Genomic DNA, 13,438 nt, shown 5'->3' with positions numbered 1-13,438 from the left:
ATAAAAGACATTATCTTTATTCATTAGATGGTAGAGATTTCTAGGAGAAGGGGAGTGATAATGAAAATCAAATGCGCACACAGTTGGAATTCATGATGGATTTCCTCACAGAGGTTGCTGGAACTAAGATGTAGTCTGTCACAAAGGCTGCTGGGATGTCAAACAGGACTTATTCTGGGTTGTTGCACATGCATGATGTCTCTGGATCCTGATTCGAGTCCCAGCAAGGGATTTTTGTCCATGATTATCTCATATGGAAGGTCATTCATAGGTTACCTTGATTTTTACTGTGCGTCCTCTGCACCTGGTGGGGGACTTGAAAAACAACTCAGGAGGGTTATCAGTAATTTATAGCTGGTCAAGCATGTAGGGATAGGAAATACGGCCCCTTATCTTGCCTAAGCACCTAGTTTGTTAGTCACAAGTAGTGCTCAAGTGCCAGCAGTAAAAGTATGTAAAGTAAAAGTGGTGGTCTGCACTTAGGTTTAGATTCCAAGAATACTTAATCAGAGTTTGTTTAATTATAGCCAGCCTGATCTCTTGCCTGTCTCATAATCTTGTAGACCTCATCAATATAAGTGCCACTAATCCATCTTATTACATCATAGTGATAGGATTTACAACATATAGGAAGATCACATAAAATGGTGGACAATCACATAATACTGAGAATCATGGCCCAGATAAGTTGACATATTTTGGGGTGACACAATTCAATCCATGACAGGGTTGAATAAAAAAAAAAATAGATCCTCCCTATTTTTGTTGAACTTATTCCAAAATATTTTATATTTTGACAATATTGTTAAAGAATTGTTCCTGTATTTGTTTTTAACAGATTAGTTTAATAAACAATAGCTGTTAATTTCATTATGCTTATATCTAGCCATTTTACCAAAATCCTTGTTTATAGTTTTAAATAGAATCTTATGTTTCCCTAGATTTTCAATAATATTTAAAGTTAGTGATGATTTTCTTTTTTTTTTTTCTTCCATACTATAATACTGGTAATAAAAGATAATCTGATTTCATTCCTGAGTTCCTTGAATTTACAAGCAGTATTTCATGATTTATTTTTATATTTGCCTTTGGTTGGTTGTATTATATTTGAGTAGTCTATTCTTGTATTAGTTAAAATATTATGGAAATTTGGTCCTGAACTTATCAAATGGCTGTTTTGTAGAGTGTTGTCACATTCATGTTATTTTCTACTTATAAACTGATGATATGATGAATTAGAAGCACTAGTGGTGTAGTGGTTAAGAGCTTACCTGCTAACCAAAAGGTCGGCGGTTCAAATCTACCAGCAGCTCCTTGGAAACCCTATGGGGGCAGTTCTACTCTGTCCTGTAGGATCACTATGAGTCGAAATTGACTCAACAGAAACATATGATCAATTACGGTTTAGAATTTTGTAAAGTTTATAAATTCTTACATAACTAAATTACATTCTATTTTATCATGATGTATTCACTTGAACACTTGATTTGGTATGTTTTATTCAGAAATAGGCATAGTTTTCATAATGGAAACAGCTTATGATATTATTTAAAACTATTTTAATAAATTTTAAGTTATGGTTACTGCATAAAGTCAAATGTAATAAATTTCTCACTTTATAGAAGGAGAGAAAACACCACAATTCATTTATTTTACTTTTTTTTTTTTTTTTTCCTAGTTAGAGGAGTTAAAAAGATTTTATGATCAACTAACCTGGAAGAGAAAAAGTTATGAAAAGGAATATATAGATGCACTCAATACTTTTTATGCCACGGTAAGTTGTCCTTACCCTGCTTACTTACTAGAGCTTCATTCCCTGTTCCCAAATATCAGCTCATGCAACTAAAAATAATTTCATTATTATCTCTTTTTATCCCTTCTGGAAAAACAAACAAAAATACAGATAAACATGTATAAATGATTCTTTCTTTCTTTTCTTCTTTGAAGAAAACTACATGGGACATTGAGCTTTCTAATGTTTCAAAAGATTTTTCAGATATTTCAAAAGCGTATGATCAATTGTTGGAAGAAAATAAAAAAGTTGAGATGGATATCGAACTCTTAATAGATCGTATCAATGAAAGGTAATTCTGCAAATGGAATTTTTATTCTTATATAGCATATCTAATATGTTAAATATAATAAACCTCTCCAATTTGTGTCCTTGTGATGATATGGTGACATTTTTGTTTTACAGTTAGCTTAAATGTTGACTCTATTTCAAATTTGGCTCTTTGTTCACTCTGAACCCTTTTAGGAAAATCATAATAGTGAAAAAAAAAAAAAGATCTTATAAGGATTTTTCTACTCACTCTCCTCACCCCCTGTTTGACATATGCTTTTAAACTCTAAGACACATTAAACTTAAAATATCTCTATTCAAGCTCATGGTTTTCTTCAGTTTGCTCCTAATCCTTTCCCCAAACTATTAAACTAGTTTTCTAGCTATGAAATCTGTAAGTTTTCTTGATCCTCCTTCTATCTCAACTTGCATATTCAACAAACATCAACAAGAAATGTTTTACCTACTAAATATATTTTTTTATTCTTCATAATGCCAAACAGGTTTTTTGTTTTTCCTTGAATGGAATTAGATTAATTTTGTTTTATTGAGGTGAGTTCCACATGATATAAGATTAACCGTTTTGAAGTGAACAATTCAGTGGCGTTTAGTACTTGGGACATATTGTCTAATCACGACCTCTGTATGGTCGAACCATGATTTATGTAATAATTACTCTAATTTGTATATTTGGGTTGTTTTTATTTTTACCACTTGTTATAGATAATGCTGTAGTGACTTTGTTGTTCAGAAATCATTCTTGGCATCATGACATTTTAAAATTTAAAATAGATTTATGGAAATGGATTTGCTGTAGTATTTTTAAAACTCCTAATACATGTCTAAAAACTACTTCACAGAAAGACTGTACCATTTACTGCGGCTGAGCAATACACGAGCTTTTCCTCTCATGCACCTGTGTAACATTGAATCCTGTACCATATTTTTACCCAAATAATGCATGCCTTCTGTTTATTTGCCAGCTGTGCCCTCACCCTGTGAGGTATTTTCATAAGTGCTGTTATGCCAATTTTTGTTTTTTTTTACATATTGCTGCAAAAACAAATGAGCATAGTGTGCTTATGAAAATACCTCACAGGTGGGGGGGAGGGCACGGTTGGCAAGCAAGCGTAGAAGATGCATGCTATTTGCATAAAAATACAGTAGTTATTAAAAAGTCTCTTCTAACTTGATAAATGAAAAAAAAATGTAGTCTCAATATTGTTTTGAATTCCATTTCTTTGATTTCTAGTGAGGCTGAATTTTTATACGTATTCTTTTGGTTTTTACTTTTCCGAAATTTTTCTTATGGATGTCCAGGGAAGAAAGAAATAAGGAACTTGAGGTTCAAGGTAGCAAAGTGACTTTTATGAAGTCCAACAGATACTAAGTAGCAGAGTTGGAACTTGAAACCTGCCTTTCTAAATTCGGATGCAGAATTTTCCCCCTCTTCTCATCTTTTAAAATTTAATCTGACTTCAGTTCAACTGACATTTAGTGAATGTTCAGATATGCTTGATACATTAAGTCCAATAATAACAACCCCCAAATAGTAGACTTGACATTAAAATAGCATTTTTATCAGGATACAGGTTAGATGGTGATAATCTTGTCTGTGCTTTCCTCTATTTCTTAGAAATCAGAAATTTTGTCAAGTAGAAATTTTGTGGGATATAACACCAGGTCATATAAGGGTATAATGAAGTTTTCGCAGTACCTGATGGAGCAGAATCAAGAAATATAATCAATGGTCTCTATAGACTCTCTCCACTAACCTAAACAGTTTGGTTGGTCATGAAATAGGAAGATTGTTTTTTTTTCCCTCATATAAACCACTTTTAAACCACTAATATCAACTTAGAAAATGTGAAGGAAAAATGTCATTCTTTGCAAAATGAAACCCAAATACAACTTTAAAAACAAAGGAAATAAGAACCCAATATGAATAAAGCACCGAATATGATTGAAATATATTTTAAAAATGAATACATGGAGGGACTTATCAAAATGTTGAATATGACCTAATGATGTGAAAAATGTCAAATTCTTACCAGATAAACTAAAATCTTTATTGTGGTTATAACTAAATTCCTAATGTAATATTATTTATAATTTAATAAAATGAATATCATGTGAAAGTAGCCACGGTAATTTTAAAATAATAATTCATAGGAATAACTAGTTCTATGATATATTTAAAAATATATATATATGAAAAAGATATGTAATTTTTAAACTCTGTGGTATTGGCCAAAGTGTATGCAGCCAGGTAATTGAAACATATCACTTGATACTAACAGCAATCAATTAAAATCAATTAGAAATTTAAAAAAATTTAAAAGGTACCACTTACTAAATGATTTCAAAGCATCAAATTTCAAGGATTAAAATAAGGCGATGTGTAATACCTCTACACAAAAAACTGCAAAGTATTATTAAGAAAAAATTATAAAAATATCTAAATCTAGGGGGGACAATCCATTGACCATGGGTTGAAACATTCAATATTGCAAAGTTGCCTGTTTTCCTCGAATTGCTCTATAGATTCATGAAATCGCAAACAAAATTCAACAAAGCTTGTGTTTGCATGTGTGTATATGTGTATGTATAAACTGAAAAGCTTATTCTAAAATATATATGGAAAATCAAAGAAGCAAAATATTTAAAATGGTATAGAAGAACTAAGCTTTTTACTTGTCTAAACTTATGATAAAGTTTAATGTATAAGATGACTTGGAATTGGTGCAAGGATAATAAATAAATAAAAAAAAAAATTTTTTTTTTTTTTTTTTTAAATAGACCAGTGGAATTAAGTAGAGAGTCCAGAATCAGACTGACGCATATAGATCACTTGATTTGTGATAAATGTGCCCTGCAGTGCAGTGGAAAATGAATGGTCTTTCTATTAGCTCTATAGAAAAACTAAATCTTTAACCATACCTTTTTTCACAATGTACAAAAATCCATTTTTTAATAAAGTGTAGATGTAAATGTGAAAATTAAAAAAAAATTTAACAGGAAACAGGAAAATATCTTCATGAACATGAATAAAGCAACATTTTCTTAAACAAAACAAAAATATCATCATAAAAAAAACTGACGAGTTAGACTACTGTATTTTTATGCAAATAATGCTACTTTCACCTGATATTCATTTTGGAAATTTTGTCAAGTAGAAATTTTGTGGCTATGTTATAACACCAACTCATGTAACAGTATAATGAAGTTTCCCCAATACCTGATGGAACAGAATCAAGAAATATAATCAATGGTCTCTATAGAATCTCTCCACTAAACCTAAACAGTTTAGTTGGTCATGAAATAGAAAGGAATATCATAATTTTTTTTTCTTATGAAGCACTAATATCAACTTAGAAAATGTAAGGGAAAAATCTCATACTTTACAAAATGAAATCAAATGCAATTAAAAAAAACAAAGAAAAAGGAAATAGGAACCGTCTATGAATAAAACACTAAATATGCTTGAAACATATTTTGAAAATGAATAAATGGAGGGAGTGATTGGCAAAGAAATGTAGAAGGTGCGTGTTATCTGTGTAAAAATACTATACAGTAAAGTTCATAACTTGTGTTCATCAAAAGACATTATAAAAAAAAAATCCAATAAAATAGGGCAAAAGAATTGAAGTGTCACCTCACAGAAGAGGATGTCCAAATGTACAATAATCAGTTCTAGTTACTGAGGAAACATAAATTAAAACACCAATGAGATACCACTACACAGCCGTCAGAATGGCTAGAATGCAAAGATATTAATACCTTAGATATTGGCCAGGATGGTGGAGCAACTGGAATGCTTTCATACACTGCCAGTGGGAGTGGAATCTTGTACAACAATGTTGAAAAATATTTTAGCACTATCTACTAAAGAGTTAAATATAATATATTCTGTTCCCAGGTGTATAGGCAACAGTAACTCATATACATGTACATCAAAAATCAGTTACAAGAATGTTCATAGTAGCACGATTTTAACAGCCACAAACTGGAAAATACTTAAATGAACGTCATTAGTAGAATGAATAAGCAAAACATAATACATCGATATGAAGTAATACTGTTCAGCAATAAGAATGCCCAGCTGCCTACAACAACATAGATGAATCTCACAAACATAATATTGAGCAAAACAAGACAAAATAAAAGTTTATACTATGTGATCCTGTTCAAAAACAGACAAAACTTTATCATGGTGATAGAGGTCGAGACTGTATTTCCTCTGGGAGGCTGGGAGAGCACAGCTAGTTGCTTCTGCTGGCAGTGTTCAATTGCTTTATCTGAATGAGAGCAGTGCTGATACATTTATTGAGCTGTCATTATAGGGTCAATATGAGTCGAAATCGACTTGACAGCAATGGGTATTTCTTAATTTGCATACTCTTCTGTATAAAAGTTGTAAAAAAACAAAAGTTGTACTTCAGTAATATTTTATTTTAAAACAGACATTAAATTACATAAGATTGTTAATTGTCACAATTAAATAGATTCAATTATTTATCAATCTTTTATTGACTTCATATTATATGCAGACATTAAAGCAGGTGTTAAAGTTTCATTGCGATATAAGGGAAAGTCTATCTTCAATAAGCCTTTAAGTAAACAAATACTTCTTAAAGAAGCTGTACTTTCTTAGGAGCCTAGTAAGTGTTATAATGGAGGAAGGAAAGGCTTCAGCTATCAGGAGGTTCTGGAACTGCATTTGATTTTAGCCATTATGACTATGATTATCTGTTTTTTTTTTTTTTTTTGCAGTCATTTATATGTATTCCTATGTGTAGTTTGCCTTCTATGAGAGTCTCAGATTTTATTGAATTATTTTTCCTCTTAGGAATAATATGATCTTAGTGGTAATCTTACATATGAATTTAAAAAAGAGGAAATATGCAGTTGTTTTTTTTTTTTTTCCGTGACTATACTCCCACTCGCTTACAACTATATGCAAATAAGACCTGTGCATATTTTCCTCTCATTTTTGGATGCTGAAGGACTAAACTGGTGCCTGACATATTATTGGTGTACAAGACTGTTTGTCTAATAATATTTTTTATAGAAATACTCCTTTGTAGTACGGTATAACATGTCACATTACATTAACCAGTTGCCACTGAGTTGACCCCAACTCATGGGAACCCCACGTGTGTCAGAATAGAACTGCACTCCACCAGGTTTTCAAGGCTGTGATCTTTTGGAAGTAGATCGCCAAGTCTTTCTGCCAAGGCAGTTCTGGGTGAATTCAAACCAACAAACTTTTGTATAGTAATAAAGCGTGTTTACTGTTTGTACCACCCTATTAATGGAGCCCTGGTGTCACAGTGGTTAAGCGTTTGGCTGTTAACCAAAAGGTAGGCGGTTGGAATTCACCAGCAGCTCCTTAGAAACCCTGTGGCACAGTTCTACTCTGTTCTATAGGGTCGATAAGAGTCGGAATTGACTCAGTGGCAACAGGTTTGTTTTTTTATTACTACACTATAAATGTTGATATTTATATTATAAATAATATGAATATTAATAGTTTTTTTAATCATTTGGTGATTAGTCTAAGAACTAGCTTCCTCTTTATTTTTACTTTTTGCAAAATATACCTCTAAATAGCAATTTTATAACTTTATAATTATGGCTGATTAATATTACAACTTTGTACTAATGACTAGCTTTATCTGTAATGTATATATTTAAAGAAAACTTAGACGTAAAAGCAAATGTGTGTGTGTGCTTGACCTGACTGTCTGCTCTGTCCTTAGCACTACTTTAAGTGCTGTGGATAAGTTTACCAGAAGATAATAGTAATAGACATAAATACATATTTAAACCTAAATTATATATATTGCATATTTTTTTAAAGTTCAGTTACTGATACTTTTGTGAAGGAGATAATGAGGTAGAGAGCCACTGGAGTGGGGGAGAATTGGGGTTCTGCTTTAGCAAGGGCGATCAAGGCATGCTTCTCTCTAAGAAGGTAACATTGGAGCTGAGACTTGAATGAAGAAGAGGTGTCAGCCATGAGCAGGCCTGGGCAAGAGCATTCCAAACAGAAGGAATAGAAAGTGCAAAAAGTTTCAGATGGGTAAAAATTCTGTGTTTTAAAAACATAAAGGAGCTTAGTGCTTCTGGAAATTGTGTTTGAGTGGGGCAATTCAGAGAGACAATTTTGGCAAGGCAGACAGGGCTCAGATCTTTCAAGGCTGTAAGCAGACTGTGAAAAGACATATGGACTTCAATCATTTATAAAATCTTACATTTTAGAAAGATAACTTGGATTGCTTAATGAAGGGTGGGCATATAAGAAGTTAGGTTATTTTGGTAGTTCAGAAAAATTATAACAATGTTGACATAGACCAGGGTTTTTGTAGTAGAAATAGTAAGAAATAGCTGATCTTCAGATCTATGTTGGAGGGTGTGCCAGCAGGACTTTTTGATAGATGGGAAAGCTTTAGAGCCCAGGGATGAAGAGGGTACCAGACACAAATTTGGAGTCATAAAATTAAATCATCAGACAGGCTGGTGTCAGAAAAAAGAGTGTAGATAGAAAAGTGATGAGCATTTACATTTTCTGCAATATAGATAACAAAAAATGTGTGAACTCTTTTGTGACAAAACACAAATGTCCTGTATATGGAAACATGTATAGGACGCGCATCTCTTAGATGCAGCGCTGTGCTTACAGCTGGGTAAATGCCTAGGGGCTGATGATAAAAGGTAACTGAACAGTTACATGCTGAATTCCCTGCTGATCTTTGGCTGGCCTGAAAATACTTGAGTGGTCTTCCTGAACTTCGTGAAGAAGGGAATGAAGTTTTCATCCATGGGCCATGAACTTGTGCAAGTGAAGGTGCTGGATAAAGTAAGGATATTTGGAATGATGGACCAGAAAAACTACACCCATAAGCAAAGGCAGAGACAAGAACTGGGATCTGGGGGAGGAAAAAAAAGAACATTCCAGTCTGGCCTCTTTTCACATAGGTTTGATGTTTTGATTTACACTATCTGTGTGATCTTGGAAGGCCCTAACCAAGAAATTATCATAAAAAAGTGATCCTACTCTGCTCAAATGAGCTCCAGAAAGAATTAAACTCCAGACAGAGGTCACACAAGATTCCCACAGAAAGAGTGTCTTAGTCATCTAGTGCTGCTACACCAGAAATACCACAAGTGGATGGTTTTAACAAAGAGAAATTTATTTTCTCACAGTCTAGTAGGCTAGAGGTCCAAATTCAGGTTGTCAGCTCCAGAGGAAGGCTTTCTCCCTCTGTTGGCTCTGGAGGAAGGTCCTTCTTATCAATCATTCCCTGGACTAAGAACTTCTCCATGCAGGAACCCCAGGTCCAATAGAGGTGCTGAGCTCCTGGCGCTGCTTTCTTGGTGGTATGAAGTCCCCATGTCTCTCTGCTCACTTGTCTCTTTTATATCTCAAAAGAGATTGACATGAGACAAAATCTAAACTTGTAGATCTCATCAACATAACTGCCGATAATCCATCTCATTAACATCATAGAGAAATGATTTACAACACATAGGAAAATCACATCAGATGACAAAATGATGGACAGTTGCACAATACTGGGAATCATGGCATAGCCAAATTGATATACATATTTTTGGGGACATGATTCAATCCATGACAGAGATTAAGGCTTTTAAGGATGAGTTCACAAAGTATAAGACACATGAGAAAAATTCATGCAGAAGAGTTATCAGAAATAACCAGCAAAATATTTACTCCTAAAGAATTTCAAATAATAAAATTATTAGATACAATCATATAATAAACCCACTGCTGTTGAGTCTGTTTTGACTCAAGGCTATAAATCTCTACAGAAGCAGTAGTACCGAGGAGTGGCTGGTGGTTTCGAACCGCCAACCTTTCAGTTAGTGTCAGTAGCTTTAACCACTGCCTCACCAGGGCTCCTTAATCATATTATACCAAAAACCAAACCCAGTGCCATTGCGTCAATTCCGACTCATAGCGACCATATAGGACAGAGTAGAACTGCCCCGTAGAGTTTCCAAGGAGTGCCTAGCGGATTTGAACTGCCGACTCTTTGGTTAGCAGCCATAGCACTTAACCACTACACCACCAGGGTTTCCTAATCATATAATAGAATTTTTAAATTCAATCTACCTAAGTGAATTTAAAATGATTAAAAAGAACAAAATAAATATGTAGAACACTATCAAAAAGTTCAGGCAGATTTGAAAAAGAATCCACCAAGACTTGTAAAAATTAATACTTGATTATTTTTAATTAAAAATTCTATTAATAAAATAACAGAGACAGCTGAGAAAGAATCAGTGTACTTAAAAAACATAAACATAAAAAACCCAGAATCCAGCACAGGTAAATAAAATAGGAGAAATTTTAAGAGATGTAAAGAGTAAAATGAAAAAGGGGAGAATGAGAAAAGCAATATTCTAAAAGATAATGACAGATAACAGTTCATAATTCTTTAAAGAATGAACTCTCAGATTCAGGTATCACAGTGAGTTCTGAGGAAGATACACTCAGGGGGGAAAAAAAACAACTTTATTTATACTATAGCTTACTCATATTGAAAGGAGGAATGAAAGACATGACGTATTTTTAGTCAAACATTTTCTACAGTGAAGGCATCTGCAAACAGCTTTTCCGCCTCTTTATATTCAAGTGGTAAATGGTACTCCTGTTCGAGGCTAATGCCTTGTCTATGCACTTGGTCTCAACCTCTCCTTGCCTGGCAGGACATAGTTTTATTCATACCACTCTATTCGTTACCTTTTTTCTTCAGTCTGTAGACATTATTGGAACCCTGGGTGGGGCAAATGGTTAAGTGCTTGAGTACTAGCTGAAAGGTGGGTGGTTTCAACCCACCCAGAGGTGCCTCAGAAGACAGGCCTGAACCCTATGGAGCAGTTCTACTCTGAGTCACCATGAGCTGGAATTGACTTGAAGACAACTAGCATCAAGAACAACCTAGACATTATTAGGCCTCTTCCAGCCCAAAAAGAAAGCCTTGCCCTTGTCTTTATTTGACACTCTAACAATCACACAGTATTTTCCTTTCTATTCTCATTTAAATTTTCCATTAATTAGTATATTTGCTTATCCACTTCCTTGATGGTTATTTTTGACACATAGCAGTCTACCATGCTCTCAAAATTTATCTTACTAAGTTTAAAAAGGACCTCTGGTGTCACAGTGGTAGAGAGCTACGGCTGCTAGGCTGCTAACCAAAAGGTCAGCAGTTCATATCCACCAGGAGCTCTTTGGAAACCCTATGGGGCCGTTCTACTCTGTCCTATAGGGTCTCTATGAGTTGATTGTCCTTCCTTCTTGAGTCCATTAGATATTATTTAGTCTTGTTATGGGATTGTTTTTCTACATGTAATCCAAACATTTGTGTCTAGTCCTTCTTTGATGCTATCCCTTTTTGAGATTCATGATGCTACTTTCTTGGTTCTCCCTTTAACTCTTTGAAGCTCTTCCTTCTAGGAATTTATCTCTGCCTGTCACCCTCACAAAATAGTTCTGAGTCCTAACACAGCCCATTTATACCTTTGCTCTATACTCTATCACAGGAATTTCTTGGTTCATGAGACTTGTCTACTTCACTCCAATTTTGAGCCCTCAGATCCAGCATATACAATGTCATCAGCACAATCTACTACACTAGATTGAAGAGTTAGTCATTTGATTTCCTAGGTTTAAATGTTTCAAAAGCTGTCTACCAGCTATAGGATAAAGTCTAGGTTCCCAGGGTGGTAGATTAGACATTGTAATCTGTCAACTGCAAAACTTCAGCTTCATCTCTTATCACTTTCTTTCGTGGGTTTTCTATTTTAGGCCTATTAAAATGATTAGGTCTTCAAACTCATATTGTTTTAAGCTTCAGTTCTTGGTCTCTGGTGTTTCTCTGACTGGAATGCTCTTCAAAAATTTTTTTTTTTTTAAATATGATTACTTGGTCATTATTACAACAGCTCCAATACCATGTATTCCTAGAAGCTTTCACTTTTGGTAATTTTTCTACCTTATAGGAAACCCTGGCGGCATAGTGGTTAAGTGCTATGGCTGCTAACCAAGAGGTCAGCAGTTCAAATCTGTGAGGTGCTCCTTGGAAACTCTATGGGGCAGTTCTATTCTGTCCTGTAGGGTCGCTATGAGTCGGAATCGACTCGACGGCAGTGGGTTTGGTTTTTTGGGTATAGGATCACTATCAAAAAGAATTGGTCGACGTTCAACTATTTCAGGAGGTAGTGTATGATCAAGAACCAATTGTACTGAAGGAAGAAGTCCAGGCTGCACTGAAGGAATTGGTGAAAATCAAAGCTGCAGGAACTGACAGAACACCAATTGAGATGTTTCAACAAACAGATGCAGCACTGGATATGCTCACTAGTCTATGCCAAGAAATTTGGAAGACAGCTACCTGGCCAACTGACTAGAAGAGATCCATATTTTTGCCTATTCTGAAGAAGGTGATCCAACTGAATGTGGAAATTATTGAACAATATCATTAATATCTCACACTAGTAAAATTTTGCTGAAGATCATTCAAAAGCAGCAGCAGCAGCAGTGTATTGACAAGGAACTGCCAGAAACTCAAGCCAGATTCAGAAGAGGACACAGAACTGGCGATATCATTGTCGAAGTCAGATGGCCCCGGGCTGAAAGCAGAGAATACCACAAAAATGTGTACCTGTGTTTTACTGACTATGCAAAGGCATTTGACAGTGTGGATCACAACAAATTATGGATAATATTGCCAAGAATGAGAGTTCCAGAACACTTAATTGTGCTTATGATGAACCTATACATAGATTAAGAGGCAATCATTTGAACAGAACAAGGGGAAACTGCATGGTATAAAGTTAGGAAAGGTGTGTGTCAGGATTGTAGCCTTTCACCACACCTATTCAGTCTGTATGCTGAGCAAATAATCTGAGAAGCTGGACTCTGTGAAGAAGAACGGGGCATCAAGGATCGGAGGAAGACTCAGTAACAGCCTGCGTTATGCAGATGACACAACCTTGCTTGCTGAAAGTGAAAAGGACTTGAAGTACTTACTGATGCCTTCGGTATGGATTACATTTCAACATAAACAAAACAAAAATTCTCACAATTGGCCCAATAGGCAACATAATGATAAATGGAGAAAAGATTGAAGTTGTCAAGGATTTCACTTTACTCGGTTCCACAATCAACACCCATGGAAGCAGCAGTCAAGAAATCAAAAGATGCATTGCATTGGGCAAATCTGCTGCAAATGATATCACCTTGAAGACTAAGGTGTGCCTGACCCAAGCCATGGTGTTTTCAGTCGCCTCATATGCATGCAAACGCTGGAGGACAAATAGGGAAACCAAAGAAGAATTGACCCC

The 13,438-nt window shown here is 34.7% G+C and overlaps 1 protein-coding gene across 1 annotated transcript in view; it reads left to right on the top strand.

Moving 5' to 3' along the window:
• CCDC178 (coiled-coil domain containing 178) overlaps positions 1 to 13,438 on the top strand; it is a 548,199-nt gene that overhangs the window by 191,759 nt on the left and 343,002 nt on the right. Inside the window, exons 11-12 of the mRNA XM_049901613.1 lie at positions 1,679 to 1,774; positions 1,948 to 2,084. Of these exons, the coding sequence (XP_049757570.1) occupies positions 1,679 to 1,774; positions 1,948 to 2,084 (233 nt within the window). The remainder of the gene's footprint in view (positions 1 to 1,678; positions 1,775 to 1,947; positions 2,085 to 13,438) is intronic.

The sequence above is a fragment of the Elephas maximus genome, chromosome 11, assembly GCF_024166365.1.
Source record: "Elephas maximus indicus isolate mEleMax1 chromosome 11, mEleMax1 primary haplotype, whole genome shotgun sequence".
Taxonomy (NCBI): Eukaryota; Metazoa; Chordata; class Mammalia; order Proboscidea; family Elephantidae; genus Elephas; species Elephas maximus.
Note: the sequence above shows the minus strand (reverse complement) of the source record. Positions and strands in the feature narration are given on the sequence as shown.